Consider the following 19,254-nt stretch of genomic DNA (forward strand, 5'->3'; position numbering starts at 1 on the left):
TTAGCTTCAAGTTCTATTGTCGGTTGGCCGAAGAGCTTGACATCCGCCTCTGAGTAAAGCCAATTTTGACCCCTTGGGCGTATGTCCGTTGGGGTCAAATACGTCTGGTAAGCCTCCATTCATCTCAGGTGGCGGTATCAGCACAAGGGTGTATACACTTTATTTATGGAAGATTTTGAGGATATTCAGATTTCTCATCACTTTTTTACTCACTGAAAGGGACTTTTGATTTGGCTTTTTTGAAGGACTATCTTACGATTCTTCAAAGGACATTAATATATATATTTTGCATAGGTCTCTATGTATATATGCACATGTAATTAGTATGAACATGATTTATATGGTGTGTTGTTATTTGCATATTCATATATGTTATTTGGGTTCACACATATTTATGCTTTAGTTATTATCTTTTAGTGCGACACTTTGTTTCCTATATGCTAGTTTTAACTAAAAAGTAAATTTTTAGTGTGTTAGCGGCTTTTTAGGCTAAGATAGCGCAGTGTTTTTGTATTTTCTTGCCCCCCAAAATCCATACTAGGCCGTTTGCATCTGGCATAGATTTTAGGGGGAACTCCATGATAAAATTTGAAAAAAAATTGCCGCACCCCCCCCCCCCCCCCCAAAATCCATCCCAGACCCTTATCCGAGCAAGCAGCCTGGCAGACCAGGAAAGGTGGCTTTCCCTCCTGAACAATACCAGGCCACTTTCCCATAACATGGGGAGGGTGCTTTGGGGTCCCCCCAAAGCATATTTTCCCCATGTTGATGAGGACAAGAGTTTCTTCCCAACAACCCTGGCCATTGGTTGTGGGGGTCGTTGGGTGGGTGGCTTATCGGTATTTGGAAGCCCTCTTTAACAAGGGGTCCCCAGATACTGCTTCCCCATGTGAATGGGTATCAGATACATTTTACCCCTACTTATTCACCAAAAAATGTGTCAAAAGGGTCCCGCGATGTCCATCCATGTTCAATCACGCCGCCCAACTGACCCTAAAAATAGAAAAAAATATTTCCTTGATTTTTCATCTATATTGCCGGCAATACATTACAGCCACGTGCAAGTTTAACCACTTCAATACTGGACACTCCCCCCCCCCTTCATGCCTAGACCAATTTTTAGCTTTCAGCACTGTCACACTTTGAGTGACGATTGATCATGTAACACTGTACCCAAATACATTTTTTATTATTTTGTTCCCACAAATAAAGCTTTCTTTTGGTGGCATTTGATCACTACTGTTTTTTTGTTTTTTTTGCTAAATAAATAAAAAAAGACCAAATATTTTGAAAATAAAAGTTTTTCTTTGTTTTTGTTATAAAATGTTGTAAATAAGTAATTTTTCTCCTTCACTGATGGGCACTGATGAGGCTGCATTGACGGGAACTGGTGAGGTGGCATTGATGAGGTGACACTGATGAGGTGGCACTAATGGACACTGATAATGAGGCACTAATATGCAGCACTGATGGGCTCCGATAGGCGGAACTGATGGGCACTAATAAGTGGCAATGATATGCAGCACTGATGGACATTGATAGGCGGCACTGATGAGCACTCATAGGTGGCACTGATGGACACTGATATGTGACACTGATGGGCACTTATAGGCAGCACTGATGGGGACTGATAGATGGCACGGATGGGCACTGATAGGCGATACTGATAGGTGGCACTGATGGGCACTGATAGATGGCTCTAATGGGCAGCACTGATGAGGAGGCACTGGCAGGCTTTACTGCTGGACACTGATTGTCATCTACAATTAGCAACTGATTGGTACATCCTAAAACTCATGCCCGGTGGTCCTGGGTGGCATCCTTGGTGGCCCTGGGTAGGCATCCATGGTCAGCATCCCTGATGGCCATGGATAGCATTGCTGGTGGTCCTGGGTGATCCTCGGGGGGCTTGAGGTTTAAAGGAATATATCATTTTTATTGTTCACTTTAAGCATTATTAAAATCACTGCTCCTGAAAAAATGGTTGTTTTAAAAATGTTTGTTTGCATTGATATATGTCCCCTGTGGCAGTACCCGGGTCCCCATACACATTTTATGGCAATAACTTGCATATAACTTGCATATAAGCCTTTAAAAAATGTTTAAAGCCATTTTTCATGTTTGTGTCCTTTAGACTTTAATAGGGTTTGCAAGTTCGCTAGAACTTTTTTTGCCTGTTGGCATGTTCTGGTGTGAACCGAACCGGGGAGAGTGTTTGGCCCATCCCTACGGAGGATATGTAAAAGCATGATGAGAGCCTTAAACACTGTGGTGCATGTAACAGATAAATATTTTCCACATTATATAATAAAATACAGAGGAAGTCAAAAAGTAATTTAAAATATTTGAATTAAAGAGTCTTCAGGAACAATATGTATAAAAACCTTTACATTTTAGGGGTCATCATGAGCAATGGAGAGAGATGGAAGACGATGCGTCGATTTTCCCTAACAACACTGAGAAATTTTGGGATGGGGAAGAGGAGTGTGGAGGAGAGAATCCAGGAGGAAGCTCGGTGTCTCAGGGACAGATTTATGAAGATCAAAGGTAGGTGACGATAATGCAGAATTAGTACAATGTTAACCCTAAACATACTTTTCGATTAAATTAACTAACCTATTGATCTAAACTATTTTTTTACTAACATAATTTCCAAGGATCCCTACTGCTAGGCTGGTGTGACAGTATAATCTGATATGGCGATTTTATCAACTGGGATGTAATCTGTTATTAAAAAAAAGAAATCTGAAGATTGATGGTGGCTGTAATATGTAAATTAGTAGAGTGACCAGGCTGCATAGTCTTAACAACACTTTTGGAATAAAACATCCCCCAACTCACATCTATCGTCTTGAAAGAAAAATGTAGGGTATATTTCAGCTTTTCTGGAAAGTTAACATCAGGGAAAGCTATATTAGCTAACAAAGTCTGCAACTAAAATATTAAAAATATTATGAATTTCTTCAGCTTTAAAGTGGAACTTCGACCTAACTTTCAGCTGAATGTAAACATTTGAGCTAGAGGTGGCTTGACACTTTCTGAGAGGTCTCTAGTGTTATGGGAGAAGAAAACCACCAGATGGTGAAAATACACTCACAGTTGAAGCACAACTTACCGCCAATGTTCTGATCTCAGAAAGGGGAGGTTTCTTCCCAGAGCTTGCATTCACTCCTCACAGGATCCAGCCTTGAGCACACACAAGGGCACTGATAATCTTTCCTTCCTAGATCTGATGAAAAAAATGTCCAAAATGTTAGACTTACAAAGCATTGCATTGCCACAGACATCAAAAACACTCTCTTTTAAGCCATAGTGGACCTCAAGCAGGATCTCCACTCGGGGCAGCGAGGCCTGCCATTGTTGAACAAACCATGAGATTAGATCCAGAGTAAGGTAAAGTCAACAGGCAGATACAGAAACAGGGAGGGGCCAAAACCAACATAGTCAATACAAGACAAAGTCAGTAACCAGAGAAGCAGAAATAATGTTGACAGGCTGGGGGAGGATAGGCTGTGTAGCTGTTCAAGGCACTGATTGATGTGTTCAGTCTGGCCAATAGACATGAGGTAAATTGAACTTCTTGGTCAGAGACTATGTTAGAGGGAAGACAATGAAGCCAGAACACTTTCTGGATGAACTTTTTTTCCAAATTGGAGTGGCAAATTATCCACACCAACAAGGATAACTGTGCAGCCTGTGGTGGTCGGCTAGCCTGTGACAAAATCTGATAAAATCTGTGTAAAAATAAGCCAAAAATTGTGTAAAAATGGGTCCAAGGATACTTGGGAACAGGTAGAATAAGAAGTGGACCAGCAGGGATTTTTTTTAGAGACCTTGTTTTTGGCATACATACGACAAGCAGCAATAAAGGCTCTGACAACATGGTATAATGTGGGCCACCAGTACTAATGTGAGATAAGGTCCAAATTTTGCATAGTCCTTGATTCCCAATAAGCTTGGAAGTGTTCCCCATTCTAGGACAAATGACATGATAATTTATTCATAGTGACCATTGTTTTCCACCCATCACCCTCATTGATGAGATTGCAGGCTTCTTAAATATCTAACTTTGAGAAGATGGTAGCATGGATAATTTATACAGGGGCATAAAGAACCATTCTTGCCCACAAAGAAGAGTCCAGCGCCAGCAGGTGAGATAGACTTGTGAATGACACCATGCTTAAGGTATTCTCTGAGGTACTCAGATATGGCCTGAGTCTTGGGTCTAGTCTTGAGTTATACATGGCCATGGGGGGCATGTTTTCAGGTGGGAACTCAATGGAGAAGTCATATGGATGATGAGGCAAGAGTTTCAATTAGTCGTTTACAAAATACATCATCAACATTCCAATAGGGTATAGGAAGTCCAGGAAAAAAGGAGCAGATGGAACATGCTGGTTTGAACTTCACAAGGCTATTATGGTGACCTGTTAGATCCAAAGACAGAATGTCACCAGAAAGCCAATTATAAACTGGAGAGTGTTGATGGAGCCTTGCTATAACAAGCAGATGCTAACTGACCAACTTAAGTGTGAGCAGAATCTTTATAGTTTCAATATAGGGGGTGCCTGCCCATAAGGAGTATAGCCTGTTAATGAAATAGATGGCCTCCGAAATCCGAAATCAGAGAAAGAAGGGCAAGGTTATTTAACAAATTTCTTTACTGAAGTAGTGGAAATACAAATTAAGAATTCAATATGGATATCTCCAACACGCATTCCTGTAAAAAATGGTCTAAGTTCCTCTTAGTTATTTTCCTGGTACCCCTGCCCCATGAAATGGTCATACCTAGGTGTGAAAAGTTCTTTAGAGTCCTGAAGTCCAAAGCTTAAATTTGTTGTAAACCTCAGACAAAGCATATCCCTCTATAGTGTGTACTTGTCTCAGTTAAGAGCACTAAGTGCAATTTCTGTCTCCTGCTTCATTCCTCTACTATCAGCATTAATCACTTCTGAAGAGTTTTCCTGACACCAAGAGAAAAATTGTGACAGGGAGGGACCTCCAGTTGATTGACAGTCTCAGCTCTGTTCCTGTAAGCTGTGTCACTTTCCACCAATCAGCTTTCAGGGCTCTCTTCACTGAGCTCTAAAGTCAAAACCATCAGGGAAACAATCTGTCAGAAGAAAACATCCGACCTCAGCCAGCAAATACATAAAGAGGATGTCTGCACCAACATACCGCAACCGCCAAATTTTTCACTATCCCCAATTACCGTAGACACCGCAAAAAACATCATTAATAAACTGCGTGACAGTACCTCACCTATTGACATCATCCCCACAAAACTACTGAAAGAATGCTCCGACATCGTGGCTCCAACCATAACCCACCTCATAAACCGATCATTCCACGAAGGGATTGTTCCCAGCATCCTCAAACAAGGCATCGTCAAACCTCTACTCAAGAAACCAAACCTGGACCCTCAGGATCCAAACAACCGTAGGCCAATTACAAGCCTCAACACCATTTCTAAGATCATGGAGAAAGCTGTAGTACATCAGCTACAACTCCACCTGGATACTCACAAACTCCTGGACCCGCTGCAATCAGGCTTCCGCCCGGGTCATGGAACAGAAACAGCTCTCCTCAAGATTTGGGACGACGCCCTCGAAGCAGCAGATGACGGAGAGCCGTGTCTCCTCGTATAGCTAGACCTAAGTGCAGCGTTTGATACAGTAGATCACAATACTCTACTCATCCGCCTCACAGAAGTAGCCGGAGTCCAAGACATAGATCTCCAATGGTTCGCGTCCTTCCTAGGAAATCGGTCACAGACAGTGAAACTAGGAAAATTCCTCTCCGAAACTCGGGCAGTCACCTGCGGAGTCCCTCAAGGCTCTCCTTTGTCACCCGTTCTCTTCAACATTTACATTCGCCCACTCCTTCAAATCATCAGATGCTCAGATCTCTGCTTCCACTCTTACGCTGACGACACGCAACTTTATTTCCGGATCAATGGAAAAAAAGATCACCAACAACAACTTGAAAACTGCCTCAAATCAATAGAGGACTGGATGACCACTAACTCCCTCCAGCTGAACGAATCAAAGACAGAGCTTCTTATCTTACACCCAAATCATAAGCCCGCAACCAAAACCTCCTGGTCTCCACCAACCGTCTTTGGGCAGACTATCTCCCCAAAGATCAAAGCCAAGAGTCTCGGGGTTATTTTAGATGCACAAATGTCAATGGATGCTCAAATAGGAGCAGTAGTCAGTGGATCTCACCATCTGCTGCGCATGCTTCGCAGACTCATCCCTTTTATCCCAAAGAATGACAAAGCAGTGGTAGTTGGAACAATCATTAATTCACGACTGGACTACGCAAATTCGCTTTACATAGGATTACCACAATATCAACTTGCGCGATTACAACTGATCCAAAACACGGCGGCAAGGCTGATAACAGGAAAAAAAACCTGGGAATCCATCTCTCCTTCGCTGAGGAGCTTACATTGGCTAACCGTAAAAAATCGGATCACATTCAAGACCCTTTGCCTCACCCACAAATGCGTGCATAGAGAAGCTCCGCAATACCTAATGGAGAAAATAAATCATTAAACACCAAACCGCAGTCTTCGATCAGCCAAAAAAAACCTCCTCCTCATGCCCAAAGCCCGGTATAAATCCAAGGGGGATCGGAGATTCGCTGTCCAAGGGCCTCGGCTATGGAATCCTCTACCAATCTCAACATCCGCCTGGAAGAAAATCACCTGGCTTTTAGGAAAAAACTTAAGACCTTCCTCTTTTAGCAGATGATCAAAGCTCGCCACAGCGCCTAGAGGCGATTCAGTTTGCATTGTGCGCTATACAAGTATTTCATTCATTCATTCATTCAAAGAGTGTAACTTCTGCTTTCCACCCCTTTTATCTGAGCATTCAGACAAGCTTAACAAATTCTGGACTTTGAATGGCTGCTGAAAAACAGGTTAAACTTATGTAGGAGGATTTCATCTCTGTGTATCACCTGAGTCCAGTCACTTCACTGGGTTTATATAAGGGTTTACAGTCACTTTAAGTCCATACCCCTGGAATCCATACTGGATTCCCATGAGGGCTGGTTAAATGCAAATAGTGTCTCTCATCCTTAGCAGCATACTTGTTCCTTAGATGGGGTAACCTGGGACTGAACCTCTGGCTGCCTTACTAGCAGCAGCACCCCCAAGAGCCGGTTACCTCTTTTTTCATGTGTTTTCCCCAGCAGAGGGCGGTACTTCCCCAAAAAGCCCAGGGAAACCTTCCAAAAGTGTTGCCCTTAGCTTTTAGGAAGTACCACCTCAGCAGAGCAAAACAGTAACACAATAAATTACAATTAAATAATACTGCAAAAGTTTAACCCGCATATATGAACTTAAAAACAATTCCCAAGTTTGATGAACCATAAAACACATTACATCCTCCTGTTCACAAACATGCTTCAGCTGATGCTCTGGAGGCAGCAGTCTAATCCGATTGCAAGCTGCATGGTGTCATCCAGGCTCTCATGAAGAGGATAGTGTACAAGTGGAATATTTAATCAGCTCAGACAGGCCTAGACGAAACTGGGGGCGAGGTCATTTCATAGTGAGCCATCAGACCATGGGTAAAACTCTGAACAATATTCCTAAGCAGTTCTGTATCCATGTTGCAATGAAAGAAAAGCTGATTTGGCAGATGCTGCCCAATTCAGACAGTCAAAAAGCCAACCAAGAGATGGAAAGAAAGCTTCTACAGAGCTGAGAGCGGAGTCACCTGTTTGAGGACTAAAAGCTTAAGAAAAAAAATGCGTTGAACTGTGGACCTCACAATTGCAACTCACAGTTTTTCAGGGCATGAAGAACGTGAATAAAGCAAAAGTAATATTTGCAGCCATATTTGAAACTAGAAAATGTGTTCTGGTCACCTGTAAAGTGGTCTGGCAATTTCACCTTGGGCACAAGTGCAAGAGAAATTAGAACAGATGAACTGCTGGAAATATGGAGATGTAGCTCTGCCCTACAGATAATGTAGAAAGACAGGTCAGCAGGATCCATGGCCTGAGCAGAACAGGAGCTAACACTGACTGAAAAGACTATGAAATTACACCTATTGTCTATAGCTACACCCAGTGGCGGCTGGTGAAGTTTTAAGATGGGGGGGCGCTAGACCACGCCCACCCGTTTGACCCATACCACTTCTCATAAGCCCCACCCATTATAGAATCCACCAACTCCGTCCCCTGTAGTACATGATATACAAGGCTCTACATTATACACAGGGCTCTATACTTCATATACCAGGCTCTACATTATAGACAGGGCTCTGTACATCATATACCAGGCTCTACATTATACACCGGACTGTCACTCAAAGCACATAGCATAGTAAACCTATGGGCGCCGGGCAGATGCAGATCGGCACTTTTCATTGCGCCACAAGGCGGGTTAAAACCCCGCAAATGAAGCGCCGCGTCTGCAATCTTGTGATTGCGTTAACGTGGCACTTCACATAGTGCACTGTGTCCAGCGCTGCACTGTGTCCGGCAGTGCACTTAAGGACTTTTTTTCAATTTTTTTTTTTTTTAAAGGGCCATTTGAAAAAAAAAAATTTTTTTACATTTTTTTTTGTGACTGCCTGGAGGGGGGGGGGGGGTCGGCGCACGGGCGCCCCCTATGGGCGGGCCGCCACTGGCTACACCCATACCTCCTAGCCCTGTGGATCAGAGCAAGCTGCAGTACAATATGAGGGAGATTTCACGGTGATAGAACTGCAGAGAGTTGAAGATCAGCTTTGCTGCTGTTCTTTGACAACTAGTTAGCATTTTACCTTTGAGGAGATCATAAAAGTGCTCAATGGTAAATGGCTGGGCTGGGACTTTAATGCAGCCAGATATCAATGGCATATGTAAAAATTGAAATTTTATTATACAAATATGTTAAAACCAATAAAATAAAAACAAAATTCCATAGCATTCTATTTGTTCACAAAACAGTTTCATATACAATGTACCCCTAAATAGGAGACCTTAAAGTGATTGTAAAGTCGCGCTTTGAAAACAAAACAAAAATAAAAAAATGTTACCTCCTCTGTGCAGTTGGTATTGCCCAGAGCATCCTGGATTCTCCTCTTCTCTGGTCCCTCTTTGCTACTCCTGCCCCCCCCCCCTTCTGATGAGTGCCCCCGTAGACCAGCAGCTTGCTATGGGGGCACCTGAGCCAAGCTACAACCCTGTGTGTCCACTGAGACATGCAGCTGCCAATTGGCCCCACCCCCTCTCTCCTCTGATTGGCAAACTGACTTTGATCGATAGCCGCGGGAGCCAATGGTGCCGCGGCTGTGCCCTAACCAATATGGAGAAGAGTTCTGAATGGCCAAGGGAATCGTGGACATTGCTGGTTAGAGAAGGGGCTGAGCAAACGTTTTTGAATTTGTAGCTTTTTCTCATAATTATTTGGAAAATAAAGAAATGTGAAAAAAATTATCACTTTTTTTTTTTTTAGTTTTACACACTGTCACCAGTGCAGTATAGCATTATCATATAACTGGTGTTGTGGTGATCAGGGGCATTGACTGGTGACAGTAGGTAAAAAAAGAAAAATGTTCCCGAATCTGAAACAAAAAATTACCTGGATTATGTTTCAAGAAAAAATTTCCTACACTATTCTGGACAAAATGAGTAAATTTAAAAGGGTTTGGGAGCCCTGGGCCAGTCACATTGGGATCCTTCTTTAGTTTTTGGTCCCGGTGTCGTGGCCTAGTGATTGCCCTATCTAGAGAGCTGCACCCCCTTCTGACAGCGTCCGGCTCTCCTTGACCCAGGCTCCGTCAGTTTAGCGTTGTTCCCTCCCCCTCTTCCCCTCTCTTTTTTCTTTTTCTCTCTTTCCCCCTCTTGTCCCTCCCCCTCCCCTCCCCCTGGTCGGGCCAGGCTGAGGGGGGGTGGGGGACGCTTTCCTGAACAAGCTCTGGTTTAACATTTATACTTAGGCATGTATCTCTAACAATATCCTTTGTTTACTAGGCTCTCCCAGGGGCCGGACCTCATGTCCAGCTGGGAGCTATGCCATTGAACAGGACCCCCTTGGGGTCTTTCCCAGGTTCTTCCTATTAGTTCTTATGTTAGTCATATTTTCAGTTTATGCTAAACGGGGTATGATGGGACCTGACACTAGCTTATCCTCGGTCCCAGGTGAGCCATGGGGCTCCGACACAGTGAGATCCCCGTCGGGGTGTCGGGGCACTAGGCCGCCGGGAGAGGGGGTTCATTTATGATTATTACTTTTTACTTTGTCTTTCCTATTGAGCACACCTAGTACTCCTGGTTCCTTTTCCTTTTTATATCTCTACCATGGTTTTTTTTTTCAGGAGTTTATTGTTCACTTTGGTTGTGCAGGTTAATCTATACTCCTGATCCACCCCGGTACTAGGTCCTCCCTGCTGATACCCCTGTAGATTTCTACCCGATGCCGGAGTAAGGAACTTACTCCTTATTGTTCATGTGTATAACCTGTTATGTTATCTATTCATCTTTTTTATGGCTTTCCCCTGCGTGGGAGCCTCAATCCTGTAATGCCAACTATTTTTCAATAAAACTCTTTAAAAAAAAAAAAAAAAAAAAAAAATGTATTTAAAAAAAATCAATTTTGTTTTTATTACATTTTTTTTCCCAATTATTTTTCTAACACACTGTGACCAGAGCAATACAGTGTCACCATAGTGACAGTGTATTACTCTGGGGAAGTGATCAGGATTTTTTTTACACATGATTGCATATACCAATGAGTTTAATTGGTATAAGCAACCATTTTCCTGAATTAAACTGGTTCATTCAATGTCTTTTGCTATGATTAGCTGTAATTGGCCTCTGTGTACCATGTGATCGTTGTGACTAATCACAGACAGCAACAGAATTGTATACAATGGATGGTATGAAAGGAAGCCATCCATTGTTTACAATTGGCATGTGATCTGCTGTTATTGGTTGCAACAATCGCATGACACTGTGTCCAGTGAACCCAGCCGGTAAAACAGATTGCGCTGCCGCTATGTGGCCCCACAAGAGGTACGTTCTGGAAGGACATCATATGACCTCCTCCCAGAACAATAGTGCCCATGCCTGGTTGTCATTTTGCTATAGGACGGATGGGAATTTGTTAAGCCGAGCAACCCTATACCCACTTAACTCTTTTACACACTTTCTGTCAGGAACCATGAAACAGACTGAGACAGAAGTACAATCAAATCACACTTGTTTATTAATAAAAATAAAAAGGTAAATAGAAAAAAGCGTAGTGAAGCATAGCCAGAGTCCAGTAGCCGGATCGGGTAGTCAGTCAGTCCAAAGTTCATTACCCAGATCAGGTAATAAACCAGGCCAGAAGTCAGGGATTCAAGGAGAGCAACTGCAAGCAGGATAAGAAGCCAGGAGGGATGTCAGCAAGCCGGTCTTGAAACAAACAGCAGGAGAAGGTTCCTTGTGATGTGACCAATGCGAAGGCAAATGAAAAAGTGAGATGGAAGGCTTTAAATAGGCAGGTCAGACGAGCATTATCGGGAACAGCTGGTAACTGTTTAAAGAGAAGAGAGCTGGCAATTAGCCGACAGCTGAGTGGTCAGCCCAGAGGAGAAAGGGCTAAGCCAGCCCTGACAGTACCCCCCTCAATGACCCCTCTCCCTCGTAGGGCCACCGGGCTTGAGGGGAAACTGTCTATGGACCATCTATGGAACTCGCGGAGGAGGACAGGGGCATGTACATCAGAGGATGAAACGCAGGAGTGTTCCTCTGGACCGTACCCCTTCCAATGCAGCAGGTACTGTATGCGCCCACAGAACCTACGGGAGTCAACAATGGATTGTATCTCATACTCCTCATGGTTTTCAACCTGAATAGGGTGAGGACGTGGCACTGAGGTGGTAAATCGGTTACAGACCAACGGTTTCAATAAGGAGACATGAAACACATTTGAGATGCGCATACTAGTAGAAGGTCCAACACGTAAGCTACTGGGTTAATCCTGCGAAGGATACGGAAAGGCCCAATAAACCGAGGTGCAAACTTCAGTGAGGGAAGCCAGAGGTTACGAGATGACAGCCAGACCCTGTCCCCAACCTGGTAGGAAGGCGCAGGCAGGCGTCTGCGGTCAGCATGGAGTCTGTACCTATCATTAGCATGACGCAAAGCCTCTTGGACTTGTACCCAAGTGGAACGAAGACCACGGAGATGCTCTTCTAACACAGGAATACTCTGCAGAGCAAACGAGTCAGGCAACATGGAAGGTTGGAAACCATAATTCGCCATAAATGGAGACAATCGGGGGGCAGAATTCAAGGCATTGTTGTGAGCAAACTCTGCCCAAGGTAATAGGTCAGACCAGTTGTTATGATGGTCAGAAATATAGCAATGTAGGAATTGCTCCAAGGACTGATTGGCTCGTTCTGTGGCCCCATTAGACTGCGGGTGATACGCAGAAGAGAACACAAGCTGGATTCCCAACTGTGCACAAAAGGCTCACCAGAACCGGGAGACAAACTGACTGCCCCTATCTGAGACAATCACCTTGGGTAACCCATGTAAGCGAAAGATCTTCCGAGCAAAAATGGAAGCCAGTTCCTTAGAGGTGGGCAACTTCTTAAGTGGAATACAATGACACATCTTTGATAACCGGTCAACCACCATAAGAATAACAGTGTTGCCTTGGGAGTTGGGCAATCCCACAATGAAATCCATAGATAGGTGAGTCCAGGGCCTCTCTCCATTGGGTATGGGTTGTAGAAAGCCCACTGGAAGGTGTCGTGGAGTCTTACTCTGAGCACACACGGGACAGGCAGTTACAAAGGCAGTAACATCAGCCCATAGACTAGGCCACCAGAATTGTTGGGAGATGGCCCAAATGAGTTGATTCTTCCCAGGATGGCCAGCTGCCTTGGGAGAATGGTAAGTCTGGAGCACTGCAGTATGGAGACTCTCTGGGACAAAGCAGCGGCCACAAGGTTTATCAGGAGGCGCATGGACCTGAGCAGCAAGAATTTTGTCACCCAAAGGCTGAAGTAAGACTGGTGCGAACCGTAGCCAAGATACGATCAGGAGGAATCATAGGAACCGGAACTGACTCCGACTTGGAAGTGGAGGAAAATTGTCGTGACAAGGCATCAGCCCTTACATTCTTAGTACCGGGTAAGAATGAGACAATGCTATTAAAGCTTGACAAGAAAAGAGCCCATTGCGCCCTTCTGGTAGAGAGTCGCTTAGCCTCAGACAATAATGTAAGATTCTTATGGTCAGTAAGAATAAGAACGGGCACAGTGGTACCTTCAAGGAGATGTCTCCATTCTTTCAGGGCTAAAATGATCGCCAACAGCTCTCTGTCATCAATCTCATAATTGTACTCAGCAGGTGACAATTTCTTGGAAAAGTAGCCACACGGATGCATAGCACTCTCAGAGTTAGGACGTTGAGACAGAAGGGCGCCAACTCCAGTCTCAGATGCATCAACTTCTAGGATAAAAGGCAACGTAGGATCAGGATGTGCCAACACAGGAGCAGAAAAAAAGGCAGCCTTGAGAGATTCCAAAGGCCTTAATGGACTCCGGAGACCAACTCTGTGGGTTACCATCCTTTCTGGTCATATCAGTCAGAGGCTTGACCAGAGGCAAGAAGTTATGAATAAACTTCCGATAGTAGTTGGCAAAGCCCAGGAAATGCTGCAGAGGACGTAAACCCACGGATCGAGGCCACTGTAGGACTGCCGACAGTTTCTCTGTCTGTGTCCATCGAAAAACCAGCAGTGGAAATGACATAGCCCAGGAATGTAACCTGTTTACGATGGAACTCGCACTTCTCCAGTTTACAATAGAGATTGTTTTCTCTTAGTTTCTGAAGTACATAACAGACATCTGTGTGGTGGCTCTCCAGGGACTTGGAAAATATGAGGATATCATCAAAATAAACCACCACACACAATTGCAACAAATCTCGGAGGACATCGTTAATAAATTCCTGGAAAACCGCCGGGGCGTTACAAAGGCCAAAAGGCATTACCAGGTATTCATAATGGCCTGTTCTGGTATTAAAAGCATGTTTTCGACTCGTCGCCCTCCTTAATGCGCACAAGATTGTATGCCCCTCTCAGGTCAAGCTTGTGAAAACCTTTGTTCGCTTGAGGCGGTCGAATAACTCTGTAATCAATGGAATCGGGTAGGCATTCTTAATCGTGATGCGATTGAGACCCCTATAATCTATACCGGCTTAACCTCACAGTACTCCTCCAGCAGGGAGGGGAGAGAAGCGGTGCACAGGACCTTGGATACCTTCAGGAAGCATGTCTCACTGCATTATGGTGACCAGGAGAGAACCTCAGCACGGAGCCAATTAAAAGAGGGGTTGTGCCTCTGTAACCAAGGATAACCAATAACCAGCGGAAATCTGGGTGAGGAAATAACTTGGAATTGGATTATCTCATGGTGAAGAGCCCCTACGGCCATGGACAACGGAACTGTCTCATGAGTCACATGGGCTGGCTGTAAAGGTCTCCCATCAAGAGCCTCAATGGCATGTGGAGTGTCACGCAGCTGCGTCAGAATCGAGTGAAACAAATGCAGCATCAATGAACAGGCCTGCAGCCCCAGAGTCGATTAGAGCCTGTATCTTGATGGACGACTCAGCCCAAGAAAGGGTGACCAAAACCAGGGGCTTATCCTTCTGGATAACTGGGGACGAAACAATGCCACCTAAGGTCTGTCCATGACAGGACCTCAAGCTTCAGGCGTTCCCTGGACGGGTAGGACAAGACTTCAAAAAGTGGCCTACCTGGCCACAATAAAGGCACAATCTCTCTCTCCTCCTAAAGGCGTGAAGCCCGGGTGCATGGGTTCATCTTCATTGACCAACTCGGTACCAGGAGGCATGGGAGGTGAGGGAGGCATGGGTGAGACTACAAAGCTCGGAGGCAAATGTACAGGAGGCTTCAGCAAGTGCTCCTTAAGAGAAAGTCTTTCTCTGAGTCTGGAGTCAATGAGGATGGCAAACGAGATCAAGCTCTCCAGCTCAGTGGGTATATCTCGGGCTGCTATCTCATCCTTGATGGAATCCGAGAGACCATGAGAAAAAGCAGCCACAAGGGCCTCATTGTTCCATGCAGCCTCTGCTGCCAGAGTACGGAATTCAATGGCGTAGTCGGCAACAGTTTTCGTACTCTGTATGATGGACATGAGGCACTTGGCAGCAGAAGTGGAGCATGCGGGAATGTCAAAAACCCTTTTAAAGGAGGCCACAAACTGAGGGTAACTCAAGACAACAGGTTTTTGCATCTCTCATAGAGGGTTAGCCCAGGCCAAGGCTCTCTCAAAAAGCAAAGATATCACGAAACCTACTTTGCTTCTGTCCGTGGGAAACGCCTGGGGCAGCATTTTGAAGTATATCTCAACCTGATTGAGAAACCCTCTGCATTGAACTGGATCACCCCCAAATCGCTGGGGAAGCGGAGCAGAACCAGACATACCTCTTATAAAGGTAATACTCGAGGCGGGTGAGTGCACAGAGACTGGCGCAGCAGCAGGGGTGGCTTGCGACTCAGGTTGTACCGGAGCAGCCACTGTGGAGGATTCCAGGTGAGCCGTGAGATTCAAGAGCGTTTGTAATGCCAAGGCAAACTGATCCATGCAGTGATCTTGCTCATCCAATCTGGAAAAAATATTACCAACAAGTGGATTGACTGTATCTTCTGAATTCATGGCCTTCGCATACTGTCAGGAACCATGAAACAGACTGCGACAAAAGTACAATCAAATCACACTTGTTTATTAATAAAAATAAAAAGGTAAATAGAAAAAAGCATTGTGAAGCATAGCCAGAGTCCAGTAGCTGGATTAGAAGCAGGATAAGAAGCCAGGAGCCATGTCAGCAGGCCAGTCTTGAAACAAACAGCAGGAGATGGTTCCTTGTGATGTGACCAACGCAAAGACAAAGGAAAAAGTGAGCTGGAACGCTTTAAATAGGCAGCTGGAACAGCTGGTAACTGTGGAAAGAGAAGAGAGCTGGCAATTAGCCTACAGCTGAGCGGCCAGCCCAGAGGAGGAAGGGCTAAGCCAGCCCTGACACTTTCATAAAGACTCAATTTTGTCAGTCTCTGCCCCAGTTTCTGTGGATGGCCTTCCCAGAACACTGTGGGTTTGATGTTTGGGTTTATTTTGGCCTCAGGATTTCACTAAGGTGAATATTGAATGACTCATATGGTATTTATGGTTGGTTGTGTAAGTAATACATGATTTAGAAATGTATTAATTATGAAGATCACATACAACTTTGTTAGTATGCTTTTCAACATTCCTTCATGCAGGTACCTCTACCTTCCCCTTATGTAGAATGTATAGCAATCGAAATGCGTTGTAAAACTGTGGCACAACATATTTTCAGAATTATGAATATGTATTGCTTAATGCTTCCTATTTAGGGGTACATTGTATATGAAACTGTTTTGTGAACAATCAGAATGCTATGAAATGTTGTTTTTATTTGATTGGTTTTTATCCTATTTGTATAATACATTTCTATTTTTACATATATACTGTGGATATCTGGCTGCTTTAAAGTCCCATGGGAGATATTCTACTTTCTGAAGTGCTAAATGGTTACAAATTGGCATTTTAAAAACAATATGACAAAGAAAAACTATAAGGTTAATTTCCTAAGGTGGTAGAGGTTGTTCACTTAGCAAAATTTATTTACATCTAACTTCACCTCATTTATTAAGATATTAAAATGTGCTTTCCAATGTGAACATATTGTACTTTTTTATTAAATCAACCCCACCTTGTTCATGCCAGCTAATATGTTATAATTTATTGTTAACTCAATGTCCTAATGCATCTGAAATGGTTTGTTAAATTTGGGATACTGATGTCTGGGTTGAAAATGCTGATTGGTTCTGTTTGTGTAATAACAGATAAACCAATAAAACCGACTCATCTGCTAAAACTGGCTGTCTCGAATGTTATCTGCTCCATTGTATTCGGTGAGAGATTCGACTATGAAGACAAAAGGTTCATGGCCCTTCTGACATATATTCAAGAAATTGGGATCCTGATCGGCTCCCGATTAGGACAGGTAAATCTATATCTACTGAAGAAGTCCCTGATCCCTGCGCTACTATGTGCACACAAATGGATTGTGTAAATTTTTTTATAAATTGAACCAAAAAAGATATAAGATAAAGAGAAAACCTAAAATGAATATATATATGTCTGCTGCTGAATACCTGCTAGTGTTCTAATTGATTGTAAGCAGTGATAAAATACGACCTTCTGTTAGCTTCTGATTCCGGGCAACTAACTATTCTTATTCTACTGAATCTTAGTTCTGCCTTTGATACTGTAGACCTCAATATTTTACTCTCTCACCTTGAAACCATTGGAGTCTCAGAATTGGCTCTGAAATGGATTGTCATATCTCACTGCTTGCTGTCTCTTTGTTTCTCTTGGTGGATTCCAGTCTGAAGTTGGTACAAGTACTGTATTTCTCAGAGCTCAACTTGAGTCCCTTACTTTTTAGCATTTACATAGCCTGCCACTACACTAAGGATGAGCCGAACAACCCCCCCCCCCCCCCCCCCGGTTCGGTTCGCACCAGAACCTGCGAACAGACCTAAATTTCGTGTGAACTTTAGAACCCTATTAAAGTCTATGGGACTCGAACGTTCAAAATCTAAAGTGCTAATTTTAAAGGCTAATATGCAAGTTATTGTCCTAAAAAGTGTTTGGGGACCTGGGTCCTGCTCCAGGGGACATGGATCAATGCGGCAGTTTTTTTCGGGAGCAGTGATTTTAATAATGCTTAAAATGAAACAATAAAAGTGTACTATTCCGTTACATTTCGTATCTGGGGGGTGTCTATAGTATGCCTGTGAAGGGGCGCGTGTTTCCTGTGCTTAGAACTGTCCCTGCAAAAAGTGTCATTTCTGCAGCAGAAAAAGTAATTTCAAATCACTCGCAGCTATAATGAATTGTCGGCTCCCCGTAATACAGAGAACAGTCATTGAAAGTCGTTGATAAAAAAAAAAAAAGTGTGGGGTTCCTCCAAATTCAATTACCAGGCCCTCATGGTCTGGTATGGATATTGATTACTGCAATGCTCTACTCGCTGGTATACCTAAATCTACTATAAATCAACTTCAGTAGGTTCAAAATTCTGCAGCTAGGATCCTGACTAGGTCTTGTACAAGTGATCATATTATCCCTATCCTGGAGTCCTTGCACTAGCTACCCATCAGATTTCACACAGAATTTAAGATCCACTTACTCAACTATAAGGATCTTCATGGCCTGGCACCTCATTATCTCTCTGAACTTTTTTTAACTCACCCCCCCCTCGTAACCTACACTCCCCAAATTCTGGTTTACTGCGTGTCCCCCCCACTCACCTACACTCAATGGGGAACAGAGCCTTCTGCTATGCTCCAACTCCGGAATTCACTTCCTAAGAACGTCAGAGTCATTGTCTCTAAACTCATTCCAATCAAATCTAAAACTGTTTTTCGTTAGACAAGCTTTCATTTAATTGTCCCCTTTTCCTTTTACAGTGGGGCAAAAAAGTATTTAGTCAGCCACCAATTTTGCAAGTTCTCCCACTTAAAAAGATGAGAGAGGCCTGTAATTGTCATCATAGGTATACTTCAACTATGAGAGGCAAAATGTGGACAAATCCAGACAATCACATTGTCTGATTTTTTAAAGAATTTATTTGCAAATTATGGTGGAAAATAAGTATTTTATCAATATCAAAAGTTAATCTCAATACTTTGTTATATATCCTTTGCTGGCAATGACAGAGGTCAAACGATTTCTGTAAGTCTTTACAAGGTTGTCACACACTGTTGCTGGTATGTTGACCCATTCCTCCATGCAGTTCTCCTCTACAGCAATGATGTTTTGGGGCCGTCGCTGGGCAACATAGACTTTCGACTCCCCCTAAGGTTTTCTATGGGGTTGAGATCTGGAGACTGGTTAGGCCAATCCAGGACCTTGAAATGCTTCTTACAAAGCCACTCCTTCGTTGCCCGGGTGGTGTGTTTGGGATCATTGTCATGCTGAAAGACCCAGCTAAGACCCAACTAATTTGAGTTATTTTTTACCAAATATATGTAGCAGTATAAATTGTGGCCAAAAATTATGAAGAAAAATTATTCATTTGCAAAATTTTAGCACAAAAACAAAGAAAAATCTGCTTTTTTTTTTAATTTTCGGTCGTTTTTCATTTATGGCGCAAAAAAATAAAAACACAGAGGTGATCAAATACCATTAAAAGAAA

General features: G+C 43.5%; 2 protein-coding genes across 3 annotated transcripts in view; both read left to right on the forward strand.

The window, feature by feature from the left end:
* The window catches only part of LOC143982614 (cytochrome P450 2G1-like), a 212,355-nt gene that overhangs the window by 140,250 nt on the left and 52,851 nt on the right, over positions 1 to 19,254 (forward strand). The window lies entirely within an intron of this gene.
* Positions 1 to 19,254, forward strand: part of LOC143982627 (cytochrome P450 2G1-like) — a 93,582-nt gene that overhangs the window by 21,477 nt on the left and 52,851 nt on the right. For both annotated transcript variants that reach the window (XM_077481530.1, XM_077481522.1), the window contains exons 3-4: positions 2,398 to 2,547; positions 16,895 to 17,055. In XM_077481530.1, the coding sequence (XP_077337656.1) occupies positions 2,398 to 2,547; positions 16,895 to 17,055 (311 nt within the window). The remainder of the gene's footprint in view (positions 1 to 2,397; positions 2,548 to 16,894; positions 17,056 to 19,254) is intronic.

Source organism: Lithobates pipiens, unplaced genomic scaffold (genome assembly GCF_037356315.1).
Source record: "Lithobates pipiens isolate NorthernLeopardFrog02 unplaced genomic scaffold, aLitPip1_a1.2 Scaffold_1, whole genome shotgun sequence".
Classification (NCBI taxonomy): domain Eukaryota; kingdom Metazoa; phylum Chordata; class Amphibia; order Anura; family Ranidae; genus Lithobates; species Lithobates pipiens.